Source organism: Gossypium arboreum, chromosome 11 (genome assembly GCF_025698485.1).
Source record: "Gossypium arboreum isolate Shixiya-1 chromosome 11, ASM2569848v2, whole genome shotgun sequence".
NCBI lineage: Eukaryota > Viridiplantae > Streptophyta > Magnoliopsida > Malvales > Malvaceae > Gossypium > Gossypium arboreum.
In genome coordinates, this window is record NC_069080.1 from 2,160,492 (window position 1) to 2,183,488 (window position 22,997).

The following is a 22,997-nucleotide window of genomic DNA, read 5'->3' on the forward strand; positions in this document are numbered from 1 at the left end:
AAAATAGAATTGGATAGTAATGGTTTTTGAACTTACATTTTGGTTCAGTCGATTTTCGTTTTTCTTTTATTCAGCTCTACTTTGGGCTACGGCATATTGCGGCAAAACGGAGCGGTTTACTGGTGTAATCTATCTTAGGCCTCATTAGATTAGGGTTCAGCCATGAATTATTTTAGAGCGGTGGATGAGTCTGCATTAAATGAATCTTCTGATGGGAACTAAAACTATCCATATTTTCCATGTTTTGTTTGACTATAAATAAGTCACTCAAGCACGCTTCTGCCAGAAGTCAGAGAACATTAAAGAATACATCCTTTATTCGTTCAAGAAGTTTTTGTTTCCAAACGCGGACATTTCTTCTTATTGGTTGGTCAAAACGTTTACATAGCTTGTAAAAGAGTGATGTTTTTACAATGCTGAGATGCACCCACTCAATTAGATACTGAGGTGGAGTTTGGGGTGTTCCGTTTAATTTTTTTATGTTATAATATTTAATTTTATTATTATCGTTATTTTTATATTAATAGTCAGTAAATATATCATTGATCCAAATTAAGTTTAAATCAACAAATGTTTAATATAATAATAATGTATATTGTATCTTTAAGAATCATTTATTGCATTTTTAAAGAGATAAAATAAACATAAGTTATAAAATCAAGTGGTAAGATGTAAAAGGGAAATGTAAATTTGAATGTTGAAAATAACGTAGAAATAAACAGGAATTTCAACATAAATTATAGTATCGACCTGAAAAATAAAAGAAATAGTTTTCCATGAAGCTAGTGCGTCAGTCACGTCATTGACTTAACTATACTATAACGACTTTAGTGGACGCTACAATCGTGTGATTGGGTCTCAACAAAAAGTCGTGACTGGTACTGCTGGCCTTGACGAAGACTATACTAGTCACTTGGATTACGAGCTCGTATCGTATTTCATACATTCCATTTCCATTTTCGCTGATTTGTTTGTGAAAAGAAAAACAATTTATGGTGACTACCCGCCAAAAAGTTTGGAGGAGAAAAACAATTTATGGTGACTACTCGCCAAAAAGTATGGAGGAGCCATGTCTAAGAGATTTGCACCGCTGCCCATGTTCCTCTGCTCCTTCACACGCTCAAGCCTTCACGATGGACGGTCCCAAACCGTGTGTTTGCGGCAGTTTACACCTGTGCCTTCGTTGCTTTGTTCTTTTGCCATGCTCGGACACTTCTCCCTCCGAAACTCTTGTTTCTTTCTCTTTAACACTATCGTTGTTCATCTCTGATGACATTGAAAAGTTCTTGGAACCAAGTGATTTGCCGGGGTTGGATGTCTTCATTTGCACGGCGGATCTGTATAAGGATCCGCCGACGAGGGTGGTGAATACAGCGTTATCTGTGATGGCGTACGAGTATCCGACAATGGAGGATCAGCTCTAACTCTCTTTGCCTTCATGGAAGCTGCGAAGTTTGCCGCCTATTGGTTACCTTTTTGTAGGAAGAACGGTATAACGACGAGGAGCCCCGACGAATATTTTGCATCCAATTGCTCAAGAACCATTGAACCTGGGAAGATTAGGTAAAATAAATATTTAGCTTACAATGAAACTTTTTAACTCACATGGCTTTTATATGTATCTAAATAAAAATAAATAAAATATGGAACAAGTTTTTGTATTTTTATATATTTAGAATTTAGTCTATCAATTTTATTTTTAAAAATTTAGTCCCTCAACTTTTGTTTTTAAGACTTTAGTTTCTCTAATTTTAAAATTTTAAAATTTAAATTTAATTGTTAACACCATAAAGATCTCTTGTTAAATTCATTAGCCTGATATTTTGAAATAAAAAAATCATCACATTATAGCCATATAAATTTTTTTTGACTATTGTAATAAACATGAATTTAACAAAAGAATTTTATCAATATTAACTTTTAAATCCAAAAGTAAGAGGGCTAAATTTAAAAAAAATAATTTTGACAAAAGAATCTTGAAATAAAAGTAAAAGAGATTAAATTTCAAATATACGGAGAGTACATGGACCTAGAGCATATTTTAACCAAGTCAAAATTTTACATTTAATCTGTTATTTTCACTTAAATAAAAAATCACTAGTCACTTAAAAAAGGACTGATTTGTACATTAAAGATAAGTAATCGTCATTTCCCAAAATAATGGAAAATCTGCCCCAAGTCTATTTGATAATTTTATACCAGTCGATATAAGTTCATATTCGAGTGAAAGGCTTAAAGGTACGAAGATAGTGACATAAACAGTAATAAATTGTAAAATTTTAAGGGTTAAAATTGTTGCGGGTAATGTATGAGAGCATGAAATTCAGAAAAGAAAACGTTGTTGAAACCGGAGGAGTTTATGATGAGTACATAACCGACGATAAAGTTCATCAGGCTTTCAGTAAATGGAGTACTGATCATGGATTTACCTGTCAAAACCATCCCTCTGATTCAGGTTTTTCAACACAACATTTATGTCAGAAATCAATGAATGCATGTCAATCGACATAACAACGTTGTTATTTGTCAATAACCAGGTTTTGTTGGAGAAAAACCAAGACAGAGACATTACAGGCCGTTGTTTGCCAAACCAGGTTTATGTCTCTACACAGAAGAGCACCTCACATCTCCTCACCATTTCAAAACCGGTGCCCTTAATGTATATATATATATATGAACTTTACTTTTTTAAGTTTATATACATGTGGATCTACTTATATATGGTCAATTTTGTGTTTGAAGGTTCGTGTTTCGGCTGTTATGACAAATGCGCCTATAATTTTAACCTTAAGACTGAAACACGTATTGGAATGATCCTAGAACACCCTTTCGTGCCTTTTGTTATGTGTTAGACCCTGAAATCCGGAATCGATTGGCTTACATTCAGTTTCCTCAAGAATTCCATGGTCTAAATGAGACTGATAGTTATGCTGGTCGGCTTATACGTTTGTTTAAACTTAATCCTTCTGGCTTAGATGGGTTATCCGGACCTAATTATATGGGAACTTGCTGTTTTATTCGCCAGCGATCTTTGTTCGGAGACCCGTCAACTTTGGTTTCACCGGAAATCAGGGAATTAAGTCCTGATTATGTTGTGGACAATCCCATTACTTCTCCATCAGTTCTTGAAGTTGCTCACCGAGTAGCTGGATGCAATTATGAAAACCAGAGCAAATGGGGCTCTAAGATAACCTGTTGCCGTACATACATACATACATACATACATACATACATACATACATACATACATACATACATACATACATACATACATGTTTCCTTTGGCTTTTGCTGTTGTGATTATACATGCTTGCAAAACAGTGATATGTGCAGATTGGGTTTAGATATGGGTTACTGGTGGAGGACTTTTACACAGGTTTTAGACTGAAATGTGAAGGATGGAGGTCCATATTCTGCAACCCTGAAAAGGCTGCATTTATGGGAAATGCACCCTTAAACCTTCTTGATGTTATGCACCCTTAAACCTTCTTGATGTTCCTTTTCAGAACAAGAGGTGGCAAATTGGTCTCCTTGAAGTGGCTTCTTCAAGATACAGTCCAATAACATTTGGTGTTAAAGCTATGGGGCTGTTCATGGGGTTAGGCTATTCAAGCTATGCATATTCTTCCATTTTGTCAATTCCAATCATTACATATTCCTTTGTCCCTCAACTTGCTCTCCTCAATGGTCTCAATATCTTCCCAAATGTCTCTGAGCCATGGTTTCTCCTTTACGTGTTTTTGTTTCTTGGAGCATATGGGCAAGATTTCTTAGAGCACTGTGTTGGTGGGGGAACAATACAAAGATGGTGTAGTGATCAGAGAATGTGGATGATCAAAGGGCTTTCATGTTTCTTGTTTGGGTTAACCGAGTTCTTGCTTAAATCCATTGGGATTCCAACACAGGGTTTCAATGTCACCAGAAAGGCAATCGACGATGAGCAAAGGAAAAGATACGAGCAGGGGTTGTTTGAATTTGGGGTGTCATTGCCATGTTTGTACCACTAACAATGGCAGCAATTGTCAACATATTCTCAGTCACTTATGGATTGATTCATTTCGTCAATGGCAGCAACAAGGAAATGGGGTTAATGCCATTGTTGTTATCAGCTTTAATTACCTGCCGATTTATGAAGCTGTGGTATTGAGGAGTGATAAAGGGAAAATGCCTATTAGAATTTCATTTACTGCAACAACTCTGGTATTGGCTGTTAATTGAGTAGCTACTCTTGTTCTCAAGTAACATGGTGGCTAGCTAGTTGAAATATTAGGAACACAGATTACACAGTTGTTTTTGTGTTGACTGCTTTCTTTAACTTGCATTATTGCTGTGAAGTAAGATCTATTTATCAATAAATTGGTTTTAATGGGTCAACATTGATGGGCTTTGAGCCGGTTTCGTTTTTGTGTACCCCACGTTGATGGGCAATGGCCCATAGGATTGGCTACGTGAATCCACCAAGGGCAAAAAATGGCTGAAGATTGAGCAATGTAACGTCGAGGATCATGGGAGAAAACGGCATCGTTTTGCAGTCCATCTATTCCTCAAAGAGGTCTTCAAACAATCAGTTTATTTTATTCGACCCTAATTATAATTAACTGAATTAATTGAAGTTGCAAAACTATTAACCCTTTATATCAGTTATAGATTCATTTGGTTTATATATAATGTATTTTTTTAGCAGACACCAAAAGTATATCCATGCGAGAACTTGCGGGTGGAGAAGCATAGGTAGATCCTTTGTTCGAACTTTGCTTACTCTTTGGAACTTAAAAACATTTAGATAATCGATTGTGGGTTTCTTTTTCTATGAGTTTGGTGCTGAAATTTGCTAAAAGAACAGTATGATTGCCAGAACGATTACCTAAAGCTTGACGAAGACATATCCTTTCACTCAAAACTAAATATGCATGATAAAGGAGTTTCTAAATAGGTAAAATAGTTAAATATTGATGGGCGCTTTTGGTTTAAGAGAATCTAGCAGAGGTACGTACGTTATAAGTAATTGACTGATAAATACCCGCGTGAAAAGTGATTATTCACCTTATTCCTTAATTATATGGTTAAAGATTTTTTATAAATTAAATTTGAGTATAATTATATGTGTAATTACTCCAATTCTCATATTTCTTGTAAGAATTAGAAACTGTGATTAAGTGCTGCAATTATACTTAATTCATCAAAACCCATTAATTATAATAATTACTTAAACATGCTTTCTTTGTATAATTACAAAAGATTACATCTAAATTTAATTACTAAATGAATTTCTAAATACTACATTATTAAAATAATAGCTATCTAAATTTATACTATATATTATCATCTCAAAATTCGAAAAAGAAAACATAAGTGGGCACAAATGCACATGTTGGTAAATCAAGTCTGCTAATAGTGACAAGATTGAAAGTAAGAAACAGCAACAACTGGCTCACAATCCTTTGCTTTTGAGTATGGGAGTTGACAACAAGGCTTTTTGTCTAAATGTCCCACAATTGTTTGTAGCCATAAAAAGAAAAAAGAAAAAAAAAATCCACACCTTCTATATTACAACCAAAATGAGTTATATTTACATAATTAAAATTATAATTTTGAAATTTGTTATCAGCACCTACTTTTTAAATAGATTGATAGAATATAAAAATTAATCACTAAACTCAATTTAGTAAATACATTAAGAAACTAAAATAAATTACAGATTAAAAAAAAAACAAGTTTATATGTGAAAGGAGTGGTGAAATGCACACTGATGGCGTATATCAAAAGCTTTGTTTGTTATCGGAATTGCAAATTGGTGTGAGAGTCAACATTTCCGGTGGTGCAAATCGTTTTCACGGCAATGGAAAAGAGAAAATTCCTTGTTTAATCGGCGTGGACATAGAAAAAGATTTTAGATAGTAGACTAAATGATTAAGTTTCTGTAGTTTTCCTGAAAATTTATTTTCAATGCAATCAAAATTCTCCGATTAATCGGCGTGACAACTGGGCTACTTGACTGCTGGCTGGTGGTGATCACAAAAATATTATTCAGATTTCCCTACTCATTAATTATATATAAAACAAGTCTACCATATTAGTGTAATTATTCTATACATATATTAATGGAAGTGTGAAATTAGAATATTATCAGGTCTTTAAAAATAAAAAAAATTATTACATAAAAAATATATGACAAAATTTTAAATTTAGAGTTTTTTTATTTTTTATTACTAGCGAATAATTATTTTAAATATATATTTATATGAGGAGGGTTCACTTATATCAATGTAAAACTAAAGTGTATTTACACTTTCTATATATTCTTGTAGGATTAATAATTTAATGATTAACCATCATATTTTCTAACTATTTGTTTTATGTTAAATTGAACGTAAATTAAATCTTTTTAACTATTTTTTTATGTAAAGTCTTTTAACTATTTAATAAATATTAATATACACGTACCTTTTTAGAATGATATGATAGGGATACCGGTTCGATTTGAAAATTTATATGTATGACAGGTATAATTATATCGATAAATTCAATGATTTAATCATTAAAATATTAAACATTTAAAAATATATAAGGAACGTGTAAAACTAAAGATCCTCCCTTTCTCTCTATATACTTGCTATAATTAAATTTGTAAGAATTGAATGTCACGAATCAATCGATTATCGTTTAATTAAAAATAATTGAAATATTTTTTATATACAAATATTTATCTTTTATACAAAATCAATAAAAATTCCAATTAAAACTTCATATTTCATTTTTATATAAATTTTAATATATATTATAAAAAATTAATTTGTGTGATTATGTGGCATTCAATGGTTTGTGGTTTTTGATTGCAGTATCTTTAAATCTTTTCTTAATTTCGATTTTTTTTTTCTTGTGTCCCAAAAAAAAAAAAAACCAAAATCTGGCATTGAAGATACAATATTTTATTCTGAAGTGTTCAAAACCTTAATATATAGAAACAAAATTCGAGGTTTTTACCAGGTTTAAGGAAAATAAAAAACATTGCGGGTGGATTTGGTCAGCAAATGATGGGATTTATTGCCAGCTAAGGAATATTGGAAGAGATTTGATAGAATTATCAACATTAGTGGAAGGATTAAGGGATAATTATTTATTCTCACTTCTAATTTAGCTTAATTTTCAACCTCTCACTTTGAGCGCCTATTTTTTTTATTTATTTATTTAAATTCAACTGATTTTGGTTTCAAACACCACCAAATAGGTTGAAATATGACTTTTGACTTATCAAATTATTCAAAATTTAAAATATTAAAAGTATACTCAAAATCCATGTATCTTTTAGGTTTTTAGAATTTAGTTAATTTATTTTTATTTTAATGAATTTTTTTTCAGTTTTAAAAATATAAGTTCAATGTTAAAATTCTTTTATTAAATTCAGATTTATTACAACGTCAATTTTTTATTACATAATATAGATATTTAATTTTGGCTGCTAACATTTTATCTCTTCTTTAAGACGAAAAATATTATATTTTAAAAATTGTGCTACCAAATATATCTATTTCGAATAAATCTCTTGTTTAGAATAATTGTTGTTTAGAACAACTGTTGTTCAAGAACAGCTATATCCATAATCGCTATGTTTAAAACAAAACTTTAGTTAAAACAATTGTCATCCAATATAGTTGTTATTTCAAAACCGCTCCTTGTTGAGAACGAAACAACTCTTTGCTTCAGGAATAATTATATTTAAAACAACTATTGTTTGAAATAACTTGTATTTAGAATAATTATGTTGTCTCATAAGAGTCATTATTCAAAATAAGTTTTACCAAGAAAATATATCATTACAAAATAACTATTATTCAGGAACAACTCTTATAAAAAAATAACTATATATCATCTTACATTTCAAGAAATGTTTCACATGGTACCGTTTCGCCAAAATAGAAGAAGTGGAAGCAACCTCGAAATATAAAAGGGTTTTTGGGTTATCTTCACTTTTGGGATGTTTCAAAGAGCTTAATTTGGTGGATCAATTATAGAGGTAATTAAGAGGTTTCTTCTTTAACATTTTCCTGTAATACTGAGTGTTGTTCTATTTTCTCAAAAACATGGTGAACTCTTCTTCATTATTCATCATCACCATAATAAACAAAACCTTCACCATTCTCTCTTAACTAGTAATGCCATTGTAACTAAAATTTATTCCTTTATTCTCGTTAATTGCTAGCTTTGTAACTCCTATTCTTGGAACATTATAGATAGGAGCCTTTAATGACTAGTGAAAGACTTTTGAAACTTTGAAATTCTGACTCTTAGAATTCTCTTAATTTATTGTCTCTGCTTAATTATTAAGTTTTTCTTGTTTACTTCAAAATGTCGCATAACAGAATAAATTTTTAATCATACGTATATTTTAAATTTAAAAGAATCTTGAAAAAAAAAATTCTAAATAAACGAACGATACAATAAACGGAGTATATTTTAACCTAACCATTATTATAATAAACCAAATCCTCGAAGACTGAAACAAGACAGAAAAAAGGTTCGTACTTTCTCTATATAGTTTTATCTTGGAATTAAAGGAAGTTTCGTTGCGAATGGGGTTTCACTTTCAGTTGGACTTTTCCTGGAAAATGAAAAGGAAAAAAAAAAAAAAAACCCAGAAAAACTCAAAAGAAAATAAATGACGTCATTAATGAATAATAATAATAATAAAGCTTGCAGTAATAGTGCTTTGAATTGAAAGCTTGAGGACCAACAGTGGGTAACTTATAGAACTAAGAAATAATGAAAGTGATGATTAAGGGCCATGTGTGCTTAATTGCTAGAGAAAGGTTTCCTCTGCAAATCCCCATCGTTCTGGTTTTTTCCAGTTCACCATGAAAACTAAGAGACAACAATACCTCATCAGCATTCACATGTGTGTGGCTCCACAATCATTTCTCTCTTTTATATATATTTATATATAGTAGCAGTGATTCTATACTACAACAAGCTACTGAATTAGTATTAATTAGATATTGTATACTCGTGCCTTGTGGGGTGGCAGAAAAATCACCGTGTTTATTTATAGTTAATCTTATATTTAATTATTGTTATAATACCATTAATGTTAACTGAGACTATAATTTTCTGCAGGAAACTAAAAGATGAAACATCATTAAAAATAAAATAAAATGAATTTAATTTTAAAATAAATATTAACTCATACGTTTATAATAAGATAAGAATATTTGAATTTTTCAATACGATAAAATACAATTATACGATAAATTTTCTGATATAATTTAGAATTTAATAATTATTTTTCAATTAAATTATAGGTATCGGTGATAATAAATTTAGTAAAAGATAATAGGATAATAATTACAGGTGCTATATATATTATTACTTTAGCAATTATTCGGTGGAAAACACACGTGATTTGTAGTAATAAAAACATGTTCATAGAAAGCTTCAAGCTTGTATATTCCTGTTGATTATTAAACTTTTTTAATCACCACTAATAATTTCTCTCTTAATTTGTACGTGGACATGATTTTTCCATGTAGTAATTTTATTATTTGCAGCCATTAAATTGAAAAAGAGCATAAATAAGTATTTTTAATATAGAACTTCATTCGAAAATCAAATCTACATAAGCCACCTACTAAGTTTACCTATGTTGGCCGTCGTGACAACACTCGCATTAAATTTGAACAATAGCAAACCTTAAAATGAAAAAGAGGACGTGTTAATTTGTCCCCTTTCTCTTCCAAAATTCCTTAGAATTAAAATATTATTATCATAATAAATAAATTCATAACTTAATATTTTTAAAACCCAGTTGACATTATGATCTTACAACTAGTATGTGAAAACAATAATAGTTTCTGGATTTATTGCAATGAGATATGTATCTTTCATTTCTATCTTTTAATCTTTATATAATTATTTTCTTTTAATTTGTGGAAGCTTAGTAATTGTCGACTTAAAATTGCAGACAAATCCATATTTTCATCACCCTATTTTTAAAGCTTATCCCTGCATGTTGTGATCTGCCAGGTTGTACCCCAACCCAACGTGCCCACATGGGGTTTCACTGCCATGGCCCTTTTGCTCTATAAAAGCCTCGCCCTGCTTCAACATTTCCTCACTCAACAACACTTGCATTAAGTCTCTAAGATATCACTGCAAGAAAAAAAAAAAAAAAAACCAGACATGGCTTCCAACACTGTTGCATCCGCTGCTCTTCTTCTTACCTTGAACTTGTTGTTCTTCACTTTGGTTAGCTCTACCTACGTGCCTTGCCCACCACCACCAAAGAGCCACAAGCCTACCCACAAGAGCCCACCCTCGGCACCTGAACAGCCAGGCACTTGCCCCAGAGATGCACTGAAACTAGGCGTTTGTGCTGATTTGTTGGGCTCAGTGCGCGTTGTTGTTGGACCGTCGAGGACCAAATGCTGCTCTCTCATTTCGGGTTTGGCTGATCTCGATGCTGCTGTTTGCCTTTGCACTGCTATTAAAGCTAATGTGTTGGGGGTTAACCTAAACGTTCCTGTTTCATTGTCTTTGCTCCTCAATTCCTGCGAAAAGCAAATGCCTGCTGGTTACAAATGTGCTTAAGCTCATTTCCACTGTTTCCTCAGCAATGTTTGGGTTTTTCTTTTACGTGTTCTTTTTTTTTCTGGGCTTGTTTAATTTGGTATTTTGATATGTCAAGGGTTAGATAAAATGGTAAAGGTTTCTTTTACCTTAACCAATAGTCAATTCTCATCTATTTATACAATATTTGTCATGTTATTAAGAAAGAAGGCTTCTCGCCTTCCAATCCATAAATTATGTACGTTACAAATCAGTGAAATAATTGGATGAAAAAATAAGTTAATTTATATTTGTTTCATTTTCCTCTCAAATTTGTTTCTTTTTTCCTCATATCATGGACAAATATAGTATAAGTGTGTCTCTTCAATGACATGTAATTGTGCGATGCTATGGTCTGAAATTTCTTGTCATGGGACTTCGACATGAGATCTCAGTCAGTTCTTGCTTGCATTAGGGAAAAAGCTTCTCAGATAAATTTAACCCAATTACCTTCATATCTTCTATAAATTTATGTTATTCCCAATTTTTTTTTAAATATTTGTATTTGATATTTGTACTTAATTCATAGTCGAAAATGAGTATAGTATATAAACTTTTAACGATTCATATAAATACTTGAAAAGCTTAAAACATCTAAACAAATCTGTATTGAATATATATTCATATATTTTGGTGGTTGAAGGAAATCCGCTTCAAAACAAGCAATAGATTATACAACATAAATTTTGATTTTTTTGTTATATAATTCGTTATATATAAATTAATTAAGATACAATATAATTATTAATTATGTATTTGAAAGTTAGAATAATATAAATTTTACCTTAAAAAATAACATGAATTTTTAAATTTACAACAACTCTTTTAAGTATTAAAGTTTTTCACATTTGGTAAAATTTTTTTCCAATCCTTTCAATTTTGAAATCGAGTAAATTAAAGATAATTTATCACAACGTTAATATTTTTTGTCAATTGTACATAATTTTGATGGTATAATAATAAATTTGGCTCTCCATGTTTACATATTTCGCTAATTTAGTCTTGATTCCAAAATTAATAAATTTAGCCTCAAAATTTACACGTTTACAAAAATATTGCAAACTAAATTTGTTAAATCATAACAAAATTGATAGAATGTGTAAATTATGAGAGCTAAATATACCAGTCAACTTTATGTAAAATTGATGAAAAACATTAATGCTGTGATTAATTGTCTTAATTACACACTTTTGAAATTAACAAGGATTAAATTGCTTCGATTTTTTTTAAGAAGGATTGGAGAGATCTTTTTACTCAAAAAAAATCAAAGTCACCACAAAACTAGAGATTCAACAAATTAATCAGTTTGAAAATCGATCGTGAATGATATGTTTGTATTGAAACAAACAATTACCGGCCCAAGATTGATGATGAATATATATATATATATATATATGTGTTTATTACTATTAAGTATATTCATTTTCATATATTGTAAAAACTTTACTTAATGGAGAGAGATCCATTTACACTGATATAAAAATGAAGTAGTTTTATACCCTTCTGTAATTTTTATAAGATTAATACTTTAATAAACCAACTTTCATTTTCATGTTTCATTCATGTAGATGATACAAGTTAAGTACAAATATCTTGATAAATTCAACAATTAAATTTTTAAAATATATATCGTATAAAAATTACGACTTTAATTTTTCACCAATGTAAATAGATATATTTATTCAAATATGTATTTGACACAAATGTCAACTACTTAGAGAAAACGAAAAATTATTAGGCTATCACAAGGCTGTATTAAAAAAAAAAAAAAAGACAGAAGAAATTGCCCAAATGATCAGATTTATTGTAAGCCTGGGGTTTGGTCCACATTCTTCAATTATTGTTCCATTTTTGTCAAGCCAACTGGAAATTATGTGGGGTTTGTAAAATCTTGTGCTTGATATCAGTATCTGTGGGCAGTGGCTCTCTAACAATAAACTAAAGAATTATATCAAATTAGTTGTAGGTCCGAAATCGATTTCTTAAAGTTATATTATTCGGAATATTTATAAAAAGCTTTTTTTAACAATAAATATATATGATACATTGATTTTTGTTTTGCCGACGAGATGATGTAGAAAGCAAGTTGAAGAAGGGAGGAATAAATGGTATCAAAGATCAACATCCATGAAAGGAACTTAATTGGATTTATTTGACATAATTGGGTATTTAAAATTATATATTACCAATCAATTGAACAAAATAAAATTATATGTATTTTTTCAATTACTTGATAAGTTAAAAATAAAAATAAAAATAAAAAATTCAACGGGAAATGTCAATGGGTGCTTAATTTTCAGAATCCAAAAAGTTGCGGTGCAGGCAGGAAACTATACAAAGCACTAAAATGATATAATTATGACGTGAATCATTCCCTTTGGTCCACTCAAAAATACAGTGCTTGAAATACACTATTCATACTTGGGTTAATAATAAAATAATAATAATTATTAAGGGAGTTTTTGCAAAGTCTTTGCTCCTAATTCTTTTTTTTTCTAATTCTATATTATTCATACTTGGTTAATTAATATTTTGAAGAGAAATAAAAATCACGATCTATTAAAATAATTTCTAAAAATAATTTATTTTTAAAAAATAATATTTTTAATGTTTGGATCAATTTGTGTAAAATATTTTCGATTATTTGACAGATTTCTTCAAAATATTTCATAAAAGTTGTTTTCAATTAAACAAATATATATATGAGATTTTTTCTCTTTTCATTATTTAATTGAGTTTTTTATATCTATAAATTTATATTTTAATTTGTTCTTTGTAAAACAAACATGACATAAATATATTTATTATAAAACATTATAATACAATTTCCTTTTAACGATCAAAATTTATTTAATAATAAAAAATAATCAATGTCATATGTAAACTTAATAATAAATAATGCTTAATTAAAATTTAATTTAAATTATATATATTACATATATAAGAGTATATATTGACACATTAGAGTTACAATGTACAAATAAAACTAAGTTTAAACAAATACTCATATTCATTAAAATTTTATTTAAAAAATATTCGATGACAATTTCATAAGAGATTAGCACATAATACTTGTAACATTTAAAAAAAATCCACCAAATAACCAGAGGGTTTCTCTCTTCAATTTTTTTAAAAATGTCTTTTAAGATTATCTAAAACTAACATTTTCTAAATAATTCTACTATCTGGTATATTCCTTAAAAAAAATGAAAACGAAAATTTAAGAGCCATTGAAACAAACAAAGGGTAAAGCATGGAAATCTGTGAAAATCTGAACTTTGCTCAGAATCACGTATTGGAAATTGAAGTTTGCAATCAAACCCTACCATCTTCAAGGAAATAAAAACTTTTCAATTTAACTACTAAGTCTACATTTTCGCAATTTAATTAAAAATAATAATAAGATAGTTATTAAATTATTTAAAAGTTTTTATTTAAAGCATTAAATTATTTTAATATTTTTTATTTAAGTTGTTAAGTTATTAAGATTTAAAAATAAATTTAGCTAGCGACTAATAGAACATACCTTAAATCTAAATTGATTTAGCAATCAATGTCGAAGATTAGATAAGAAAATTGTTTAAATTTTGGTTTACAAATTTACGATGTTCAAAATTGTTTAAAAAAAAAACTAATTTATAAAGAGAAAAGAAATAAAAACTTTTGATTGGTACAAATTGCAAATAGTGTGAACAAAGAAAGCCGTATAAAGCCGTATAGTAGTGAATTTAACGGTCAAATGACTTTAATGAAAATTTTCCAAGAATACAGTGACCTTAATTATAGTTTACCCTTATTTCAAAATCAGATCTCTTGGAATCCTTCACTATTTCTTTTCAAGAATGTTTTGTTATATACTCTTAGCTATATTTAATTTCTTTGATCTAACACTATCAAAAGCTCATGAAGAATAATCTTGTAACCCTTAGTTCAAGGGTTCGAGGTTTATTGCCATGCACCTTAAATTTTTTCGTCTTCTTGAATTTTCATGTTGATATTGTCGCCACCGCCAGTTTATGCTTGTGTTATTTATACGCAGCCACATCCTCCGCCCTAACCCACCACGTGCGGCGGCAGAGGTGGAGATAGGAGCAGCTTTCCTTACCCTCCTCATGGCTTCCAGCCTGGGTTCTGCTAGGGTTTGTATTTTACACTGATTAGGGTTTATTTTCTATCATGTAATGTCTATTTACTGACAGTTAGATCTTGGTTTCTTGTTTCTAGTTTTAAAGTAGGCATTTTAGAACCTTGTTAATCATTGATTAATTTAGCAATATTAATACTGTCATACAGTTATTAGTTTGCATTTAGGTGTAATTTCATTGATCCACGTGTTTTAATCTCATTAATAGTTAAACATAAAAGTTTTAATTAAAAGATACATGCATGTGGCATATCAATAAAACAAATCATTCCTGATTACAGATTTGACCTCATCAATGATTAAAATTACATTTTTATCCGAAATATGATTATGTCTCGAAACCAGCTAATAATCTTGAATCATGTCTGCCTTTTATTTTTAACATTTTTATTAATATTTTAAAATTAATATATAAATTGTGATCTCATTTTTAGAGATATCAATTTAATTTTCAAATTTCATTGGTCCACGTATCAGCTTAATTAATTAACTAATTTGCATGGAAGTTGGATTTTTTTAATGTTAATAAAGTAGAATTATATAGGTTGCACTCAAGAATCAATATCTTGTCATAATTAAGCAAAATTCATGTGTTCAGACCACTAGACTAGTTCACGGGTTCGAATTGGTGCTTTAAGACAAAGAGACATTACTTTCCAATTCTGCTTATGGAGATTCACATTGAATCCAGGTTTTATGACTGAAATTCTCGTGATTCCGTATTTCTGACATTAGTTCATTCAGTACAAAATTATTTTTAAAAAATATAATAAATATTTTCCGTTTTTAATTTTTATATAAAAATAAGTTAAACTTAAAGTAATTCTTTTTTTCTTTTTTGAATTCGCATAAACTTAAAATATCTAGCTCTACAAATCCTTAATTTTACTATTCTAACCTAAGGCTTATTAATGTTTTATGTTAAACTTTTATATTTCTTTTTCACGTATCATAATTTAATATATAATAACAAATTTTCAAAACTTTCCATAATTTTTAATGGTTAGGTTTCAATATTTATTTGCTGGATCAAACTGTTAAATATTTCCTTCAATTAGTCTTTTAATACTACTTAAAAATAATTGATATTAGTTAACGACTTTTTTTCGTACTTCCAACTCAGGATGTATTAAATTTAGAATAATTAAGGTATTCACTACTTTAAATATGAGTTCAGATCGAGTTATTGTTTCACCTTATTCTTGTACTTCAAAAAAAAAAAAACATAATTAAGAAAGAGCTCAAACCCTCATTAATATCTTGAATTCTCAGCATATAGACGTGGGAAATAAAAAATGTTGGACAAGTTCAAGGAATCTTTGTCTTTTTTTGTGCAATGAAATGAAAATGCTTATTTTTTTAATGTCTTTTTTTTTTTGGTTAGTTTTCACATGTGAGATTGCTTACATTTTACTCAGCAAATTCTCAGTCACGGACTCAACACTGTGCTTTGCAAATATTCTTTTTCTTGTTAATTTTGTTATCATTGCTATATATATATATGTATAAATATCGATTATTAATATCTCTACTAAAATAATAGATACTAGAAGACAAGGGGAATAAAACATTTGAAAATTGTAATAATGATAGAGACATGTTGCATGTTGAGAAAAATAAAAAAGAATACAAACATTTAAGAATAAAAATTCGAATAAAGATTTATTATTCGTTCAAACTAGATTGGTTCACATACAAAATCCATTAGTAAATGGATAGAGAAACAAAAGCAAGGGAATAATACAAGTCTTTTTCATGTCTTTTGGAGATACAAAAAACCCCAAAAGAAAAACACTTGAAGAGAAGTATTAAATTTATTCAGTATCCATCCCTCACAAGGAAATTGAAATAATAAAGTTACAAATGAAAAACCACTGATTTACTGCAAATGTCGGAAACCGTAACTTTCAATAACCAAACACAATAAGGAAAACTAGAAAGAATGTTGGGAACAGTGAAGACTTAGCATTGGAAGTTGGAAGGAACATTCTTTGAGCAAACGTTGAGGAGCAAGCTAAGGGAAACTGGAATGTTAAGGTTGATGCCTAAGATGTTAGCTTTGATAGCAGTGCAAAGGCAAACAGCAGCTTCGAGATCGACGAGGCCATCAAGAAGGGAACAGCATGGCATCACTGGGGGTGAACCAATGACGGGCTTGGCTAAGCCAAGCACATTAGCACATACACCTAATTTAAGGGCATCTCTAGGGCATTTGCCTTGTGAAGATGGAGTGGGGGTGGGGTTGGGGTTTGGGTTTGGGTTTGGGTTTGGTTTAGGGTTGGGTGAATAGCAAGAACCACAAGCACTGACCAGGGAAAAGAAGAGAATGTTGAGTGCCAAAAAGAGGGCCATGGAAGCTGATCTTTTTGACGCCATTTTGATCTTCTCTTAAAACCCTAGTGACTTGCTTTCTTGGCTTAGAGTTAAAAGTACAAGTGATTTCGGGGTGGGGAACTTGGAGTGAATGGGATGGGGGTTTTATAGTGTTTAAAACAAGGCTAGTGGGTTGTTTTTTTTTTATTAATGTTCGGTTAATTGATGAATAAAATCAAAATTTGAGGTGGCCGGTGAGATTTGGATGATTGTGATATTTGAGGTGGAAATTGGCACATTGCCATGTTACCATTGCTCCTATAAGATCAACATGTGGATCTGGCTTAAACATAGAATAATATGATTTGCAACAGTGATCATCAACAGTGGAGATGGCAGCGTTGTTTCAAGCTTTTTGTGTTTGCAAATTAATTATAATCTATGGATGGTTGTAAGGAAAGAATTATATGAAATTGTGATTTTATATTATTTTAATTTCTTTTTAACAAGAGAACTATAAATCATATTTTTTTCAAATTTTAATTTCGTACAATCCATTCTCATAGATGTATTATCGATTTTCTCTCTCAAAATATAGGTTTAAGTTATTTACATATATAAAATTCAACATCATTTATATTAAAATATTTATAAAATTTTAATTTTTAGGTACCAATAAAATAATGGGATGTGATTTGATTTTCAGAGACTCATTAATATCTTAACTTTAATTAAATTATTTTTAAAAATAGATAATTAAAATTAAAAATAAAAATAAAAACTTTGGGTTGTACAAAAATGTTTCCCATTAATGAAGTGTTAAAATTTCCCATTTAACCAAAGGGGTCATTGCCAAAAATATCTTTAGGGATCAAGATAAAATTATAAAGTTTTAGAGGGTCAATTGGTAAAAGCTAAAAAGAGTTAAATTAAATTAAAAGTTTCAGAGGGGCTAAAAAGAAAATCTTTTCATTAGTCAAAGGGCGAAAAAGGTTTTAATTGAATAATTGATTAATGCGACTAAAATTGAAATTATCCCAATCAACCAAAAAAAGCAAGGATATGCCTGCCCATATTTTTTCAATAGTAGAAGGGCTAAAAAGATATAATTAGTTAAAAGGAGAGGCTAAAATTGAAATTATCCCAATTAACCAAAGAGGAAGGCTATGCGTGCCTTGGCTTCTTCTTCTTTTTCTTTTTTTTTTCTTTTTTTCCTGAATGCTTCCCCCATTTGTATTATTTATGTATTCTGTAATGTTATAATGCTGTAAATTTGAACTTTCCCGAGAATATATATATATACACACTAATATTCAACAAGTTCGGAGGATAACCATCATCAATATGTTGATTATCGTGATAATGCGGTTTAGTGGAAATCAAAATGTTAAGCAAGTCCAAGGAATCTTTTGCCTTTATCAGCATTGAAATCAGCCTTATTTTTAATTTTATTTTTAGATTTTGATGTGATACTATGTTAAAAGTACTATAGAGGTTTTTATATTAAGAGTTGAATTGTATTTTACATATTTATTAAAAAAATAAATTAGTCCCTATATGTTTAATCAAAGAATCAAGTTGGTCATTCTATTAAAAATTTCATCTATTTCTACTATTAAAAATTTGTCTATATATGTCAGAATGAGGTACGCATGGCACGTCACGCGTATTTGTCTGGTTATTTTGTTAACCACACTAATTTTTAACAGTAAAAATGGATAAATTTTTTAACAGAAAAAACAATTTATTCTTTGATATTCTAACATAAAAAAACTAATTAATTTATTATTAAATAAATAATGACAAATTATAATTTAACTTATTGTAAAGGGCCTCTCTGTAGTACTTTTATCATTAGAGTGCTTATTTCTTCCTTGTAAATGCATTTCAGCTTATATTGTATTTATTACAATTGCGACTGCAATAGGTTTTATATTTCAATCATTAGAGGTAAATATGAATTATGGATATTTATGATAAAATAAAAGCAAATGGAAAGAATCATGGTTTCTTTTTGTTTCTTTAGGCAATGAAAAACAAAATTTTAAGATGTAAAATATCTTTATTTATTTTACAAAAGAGGAAATTTATTAAAATTAATCTTTTCTTTCGTTGTCACTATTTACCCTAACAAAATGGTCATTATTTTCTTTTATTAATTTTAATTATTGTAACAAGATAATTTTTTTTTTTTTGCTCAGCAAAGAACTAACTTATTTATTAAAAATCCACTAGTGGAACTAAGCAAAGGGTTAGTGAAGCAAAACATTAAATCATTTAATTCCCTTGATTTTCTTCTCCTTTGATCCAACCATAGTGTTAATTACCATTATTATTTAAATTTCTACCCTCCTCAAGATTTGATAATTGTAAGAACAAGATACATTTTGGAGGTTGAAAAAAATGATTTACTTAGGGTACAAATATGAAATGGGGCTCATATTAATAAACTGATAAATAAACAAGGGAATAAATTAACGAGCTAAATAATACAAGTCTTTCCATGTTCTTTGGAGATATAAAAAAACTTCAAACAACACTTGAAGATAAGTATTAAACTTATTCTATATCTATCCCCCACGAAGAAATTAAAACAACAAAATTAGAAATGAAAACACTAATTTATTGCACATTAAAACAATGAAGTTATGGCATCATAACTTGAAAAAAACCAGACACAAACCATAAAGAAGTTGAGAAAGAATGTAGGGGAAAATGATTGACTTAAATTAGCATTGGAAGCCATAAGGAACTTTCTTTGAGCAAACATTGAGGAGCAAGCTAAGAGAAACTGGAATGTCAAGGTTGATGCCTAAGATGTTAGCTTTGATAGCTGTGCAAAGGCAAACAGCAGCTTCGAGATCGACGAGGCCATCAAGAAGGGAACAGCATGGCATCACTGGGGGTGAACCAATGACGGGCTTGACTAAGCCAAGCACATTAGCACATACACCTAATTTAAGGGCATCTCTAGGGCACTTGCCTTGTGAAGATGGGGTGCTGGGGTTGGGGTTTGCCTTTGGTTTATGGTTAGGTTTGGTGGGAGGGCATGGGGCAGTAGCACTGACCAAGGAAAAGAAGAGAATGTTGAGTGCCAAAAGGAGGGCCATGGAAGCTGATTGTTTTGAAGCCATTTTGATGTTAGTGGCCTGCTTTCTTGGCTTAGAGCTAAAAGTAGAAGTGTTTGGGGATGTGGGAGTTGGAGTGAATGGGACGGGGGTTTTATAGTGGTTACAAGAAACTAGTGAGTTATTTTTTTAATGTTGGGTTAATTGATCAAATTGTAGAATAAAATCAAATTAAGGTGGCAGGTGAATTTTTGGATGTTTGTGATTTGTGAGGTGGAAATTTGCACATTGTCATGTTACCACTGCCCCTATATTTTATGCTTTGCGATAGTGATCATCTCAAAAAACTTCAGCACTAAAAAATATAATTGTAAGTTCCAAAAATAAATAATATATATTTTAAAAAAAGGTTCTGATTAGTAGATACAGCTCGACAAATCAAGTTGTGACATTATTAACTAATGAAAATTTCGTTGCATCATAGTTGTGGTTTTTTAAATGTTAATTAAGTAGACAATTATATAGGGTTGAGTTGAAGATGGCAACTCTCATGATTTCTTCGAAGATTTTGTGTTTGCAATTTAATTATATGTAATTGTAATCGAAAAATGTGTTCACGGGTTTGAATTGATGCGTAAGTCTAGAGATACTAACTTTTCATTTCAACTTTAGGGTTTATTCACATTGAACCAAGCTTGAAAAGTCTCCACATTTTATCTCTCAAAATATAGAAAGTACTTGAATTTGTAACAATTATAATGTCGGTAAAAATATTTTTAAAAATAATGATAGTTAAAAAGAAGGGTAGATAAGTAATGAGAAGTTGGGTTGTATTAGAAAGATGGATTAGTTTTTATATATATATATATATATATATATAACAAATGATTCAATCAATAAAAATATATTATATAAAAATTAAAGATTCATGATTACTCATATATATTGGGCAAATTATACTATGAGATCCAGTTATTGATAAGTTTCTTTTTTTCATTTAATTATGAAAAGTTATAAAATATAATTCTTTAACTTTTTTTTGTCACCAACCATTAAATTACTAATGGGAAGATAACTTGACAATTTTTAAAATTAGCATAATAGCAACTTTAACTCTCAACATTTATACATTGTGTCAATTTATTTTTTTAATTTTTTCTCTGTGACATTGAGAGTTAATATTAAAAGAATGACAATAGATAAAAATTATTATATTGGATTTTGAGTATTTCCATTTTTGTATATATATATATATATTATCAAATTTAGTTGATAAATTAGTTTTTTTTTTAGCTTTTTAGATGAAAGGATAATAATGAAAGCAAAACTACAAAAAAGATCAAATTACATAATGTGTAAATATCAAAGTTAAATTTTTTAGAATCAAGACAAAATTAACATGATATATAAATGTTGAAGGTTAAAGTTCCAATTTTAAAAGTTGGTACATCATCTTTCAGTTAGTCATTTAACAAATTTGACAAAAAAATACAAAATCGAATAGTTAGGTGGTCATTTGTAACTTTTCACAATTGAATGACCAAAAACAAGGAATTTACCAATAGTAAGGTGACTACCAATGTAATTTACCCATATATTTTTTAGTTTAACAAATTTGATATCATTATACTTTCATTAATTGAGTTGGTGTCACTTGACTTGTGATATATCAAACTTAGTTAAGGATTTTATTATAGTTTGTAGATAGATAATAAGAAATAATTTATATTAGAATTTTCTTAAAAAATTAGTTTTAGGTTTTGATAAAATAATCTCATGTCAATAATTTTATAGACATAAAAATATTATTATACATTCGTTCATATCTAATAACATTTTTAACTCAAGATATGTTTGATTAAATTATTTAGAAAATAAATAATAAAAATTTTGGAAAAAAAGTTGATACTTAGAGCTTATTAGAAAAATTTCGTAAGTAAACCAAATTTTGGTTATTCAAAGATATGATTCTTTTATGCTGATGAATAAATATTACACATATTTAAGGTTTGAGTTTATTTTTTGATAAATTAATAAATTTTATCAATGTTGAGATAGTTTTTGAGTAATGCTTAGACCAGTACTCATTGGTAGTAGCACTCTCTGTGTAGAAATCTTACTATGTTTGTATTGACAAATTTTGACAATAAAACTCATTGGGTTGTAATTCTTGTTGTTACTTTGGGCAATTGCTAGCCTATTCTTAATATCCGAACTACACATCAACATATATTAGAGGTTGGTTTAGATTTAGATTGAAGCAATCAACTTCTCAAGTTTGATGGATCGAATCGAATCGAATCGGGTTAAGCTGGAAGTATATCTTAAAGATTCAAGACTTATGCTAAGCTACTTGGAGAGATATTTCTTTTTGCATATTATTTTGTTTGTTTTGAGGGAAGATTGATTGTAAATGATATAATATGTTAGTAAGTCTTAATTACATATATTTTGGGGATACTTGTATAAATAATGTACTGAACTCTGAGAGCACTTTATCTTGTTCATTGAGAAAATAATCAAGTGTATGACTTGATTAGTGTTCTAAGTTTTAAACTAAAAACTTAGATTAAGACGTCTAGATCTTAGATACAAAGATGATGAGTTTAAACTAGTAAGTGTTAGAGCTTGAAAATATTTGTTGTACAATGTGCTAAGAGAGTGGATATTCTTTGTGGAGAAACTTAACTACGTAAACACATTGTGTGTTAATAAGTTTTCTCCACTTTACATTGTTGATGCTTGAAGCAGTTGAAAATGCTCTAAGCATTGCTCGATTTCTGATTATAAATATCAATTTTGGACTCAACAATTGTCATCAAAGCCTCCCATTAAACACACCTAGTAAACATATTTCTTAATTAAAGTTGCAA

At 29.3% G+C, this 22,997-nt stretch overlaps 3 protein-coding genes and 1 pseudogene across 3 annotated transcripts; 2 read left to right on the top strand and 2 right to left on the bottom strand.

The window, feature by feature from the left end:
- Positions 1–854: 854 nt before the first annotated feature.
- LOC108450932 (cellulose synthase-like protein G3) lies at positions 855–4,359 on the top strand (annotated as a pseudogene).
- Positions 4,360–9,935: 5,576 nt separating this feature from the next.
- On the top strand, positions 9,936–10,858 carry LOC108450933 (14 kDa proline-rich protein DC2.15-like). The gene has a single exon (XM_017748696.2). The coding sequence runs from the start codon at positions 10,174–10,176 to the stop codon at positions 10,579–10,581; it is 408 nt and encodes a 135-aa protein (XP_017604185.2). The 5' UTR covers positions 9,936–10,173; the 3' UTR covers positions 10,582–10,858.
- Positions 10,859–16,378: 5,520 nt separating this feature from the next.
- On the bottom strand, positions 16,379–17,224 carry LOC108451822 (14 kDa proline-rich protein DC2.15-like). Its single transcript, XM_017749513.2, has one exon. The coding sequence runs from the start codon at positions 17,117–17,119 to the stop codon at positions 16,706–16,708; it is 414 nt and encodes a 137-aa protein (XP_017605002.1). The 5' UTR covers positions 17,120–17,224; the 3' UTR covers positions 16,379–16,705.
- A 2,239-nt stretch (positions 17,225–19,463) lies between these two features.
- Positions 19,464–20,248, bottom strand: LOC108452086 (14 kDa proline-rich protein DC2.15-like). Its single transcript, XM_017749826.1, has one exon. It carries the CDS (start codon positions 20,188–20,190, stop codon positions 19,786–19,788), a length of 405 nt encoding a protein of 134 aa, XP_017605315.1. The 5' UTR covers positions 20,191–20,248; the 3' UTR covers positions 19,464–19,785.
- Between the last annotated feature and the right edge of the window lie 2,749 nt (positions 20,249–22,997).

Excerpts from the sequence above, each read along its gene's own strand:
- LOC108450933 (XM_017748696.2), top strand. The coding sequence starts at position 10,174 with ATGGCTTCCAACACTGTTGCATCCGCTGCTCTTCTTCTTACCTTGAAC.
- LOC108451822 (XM_017749513.2), bottom strand. The coding sequence starts at position 17,119 with ATGGCGTCAAAAAGATCAGCTTCCATGGCCCTCTTTTTGGCACTCAAC.
- LOC108452086 (XM_017749826.1), bottom strand. The coding sequence starts at position 20,190 with ATGGCTTCAAAACAATCAGCTTCCATGGCCCTCCTTTTGGCACTCAAC.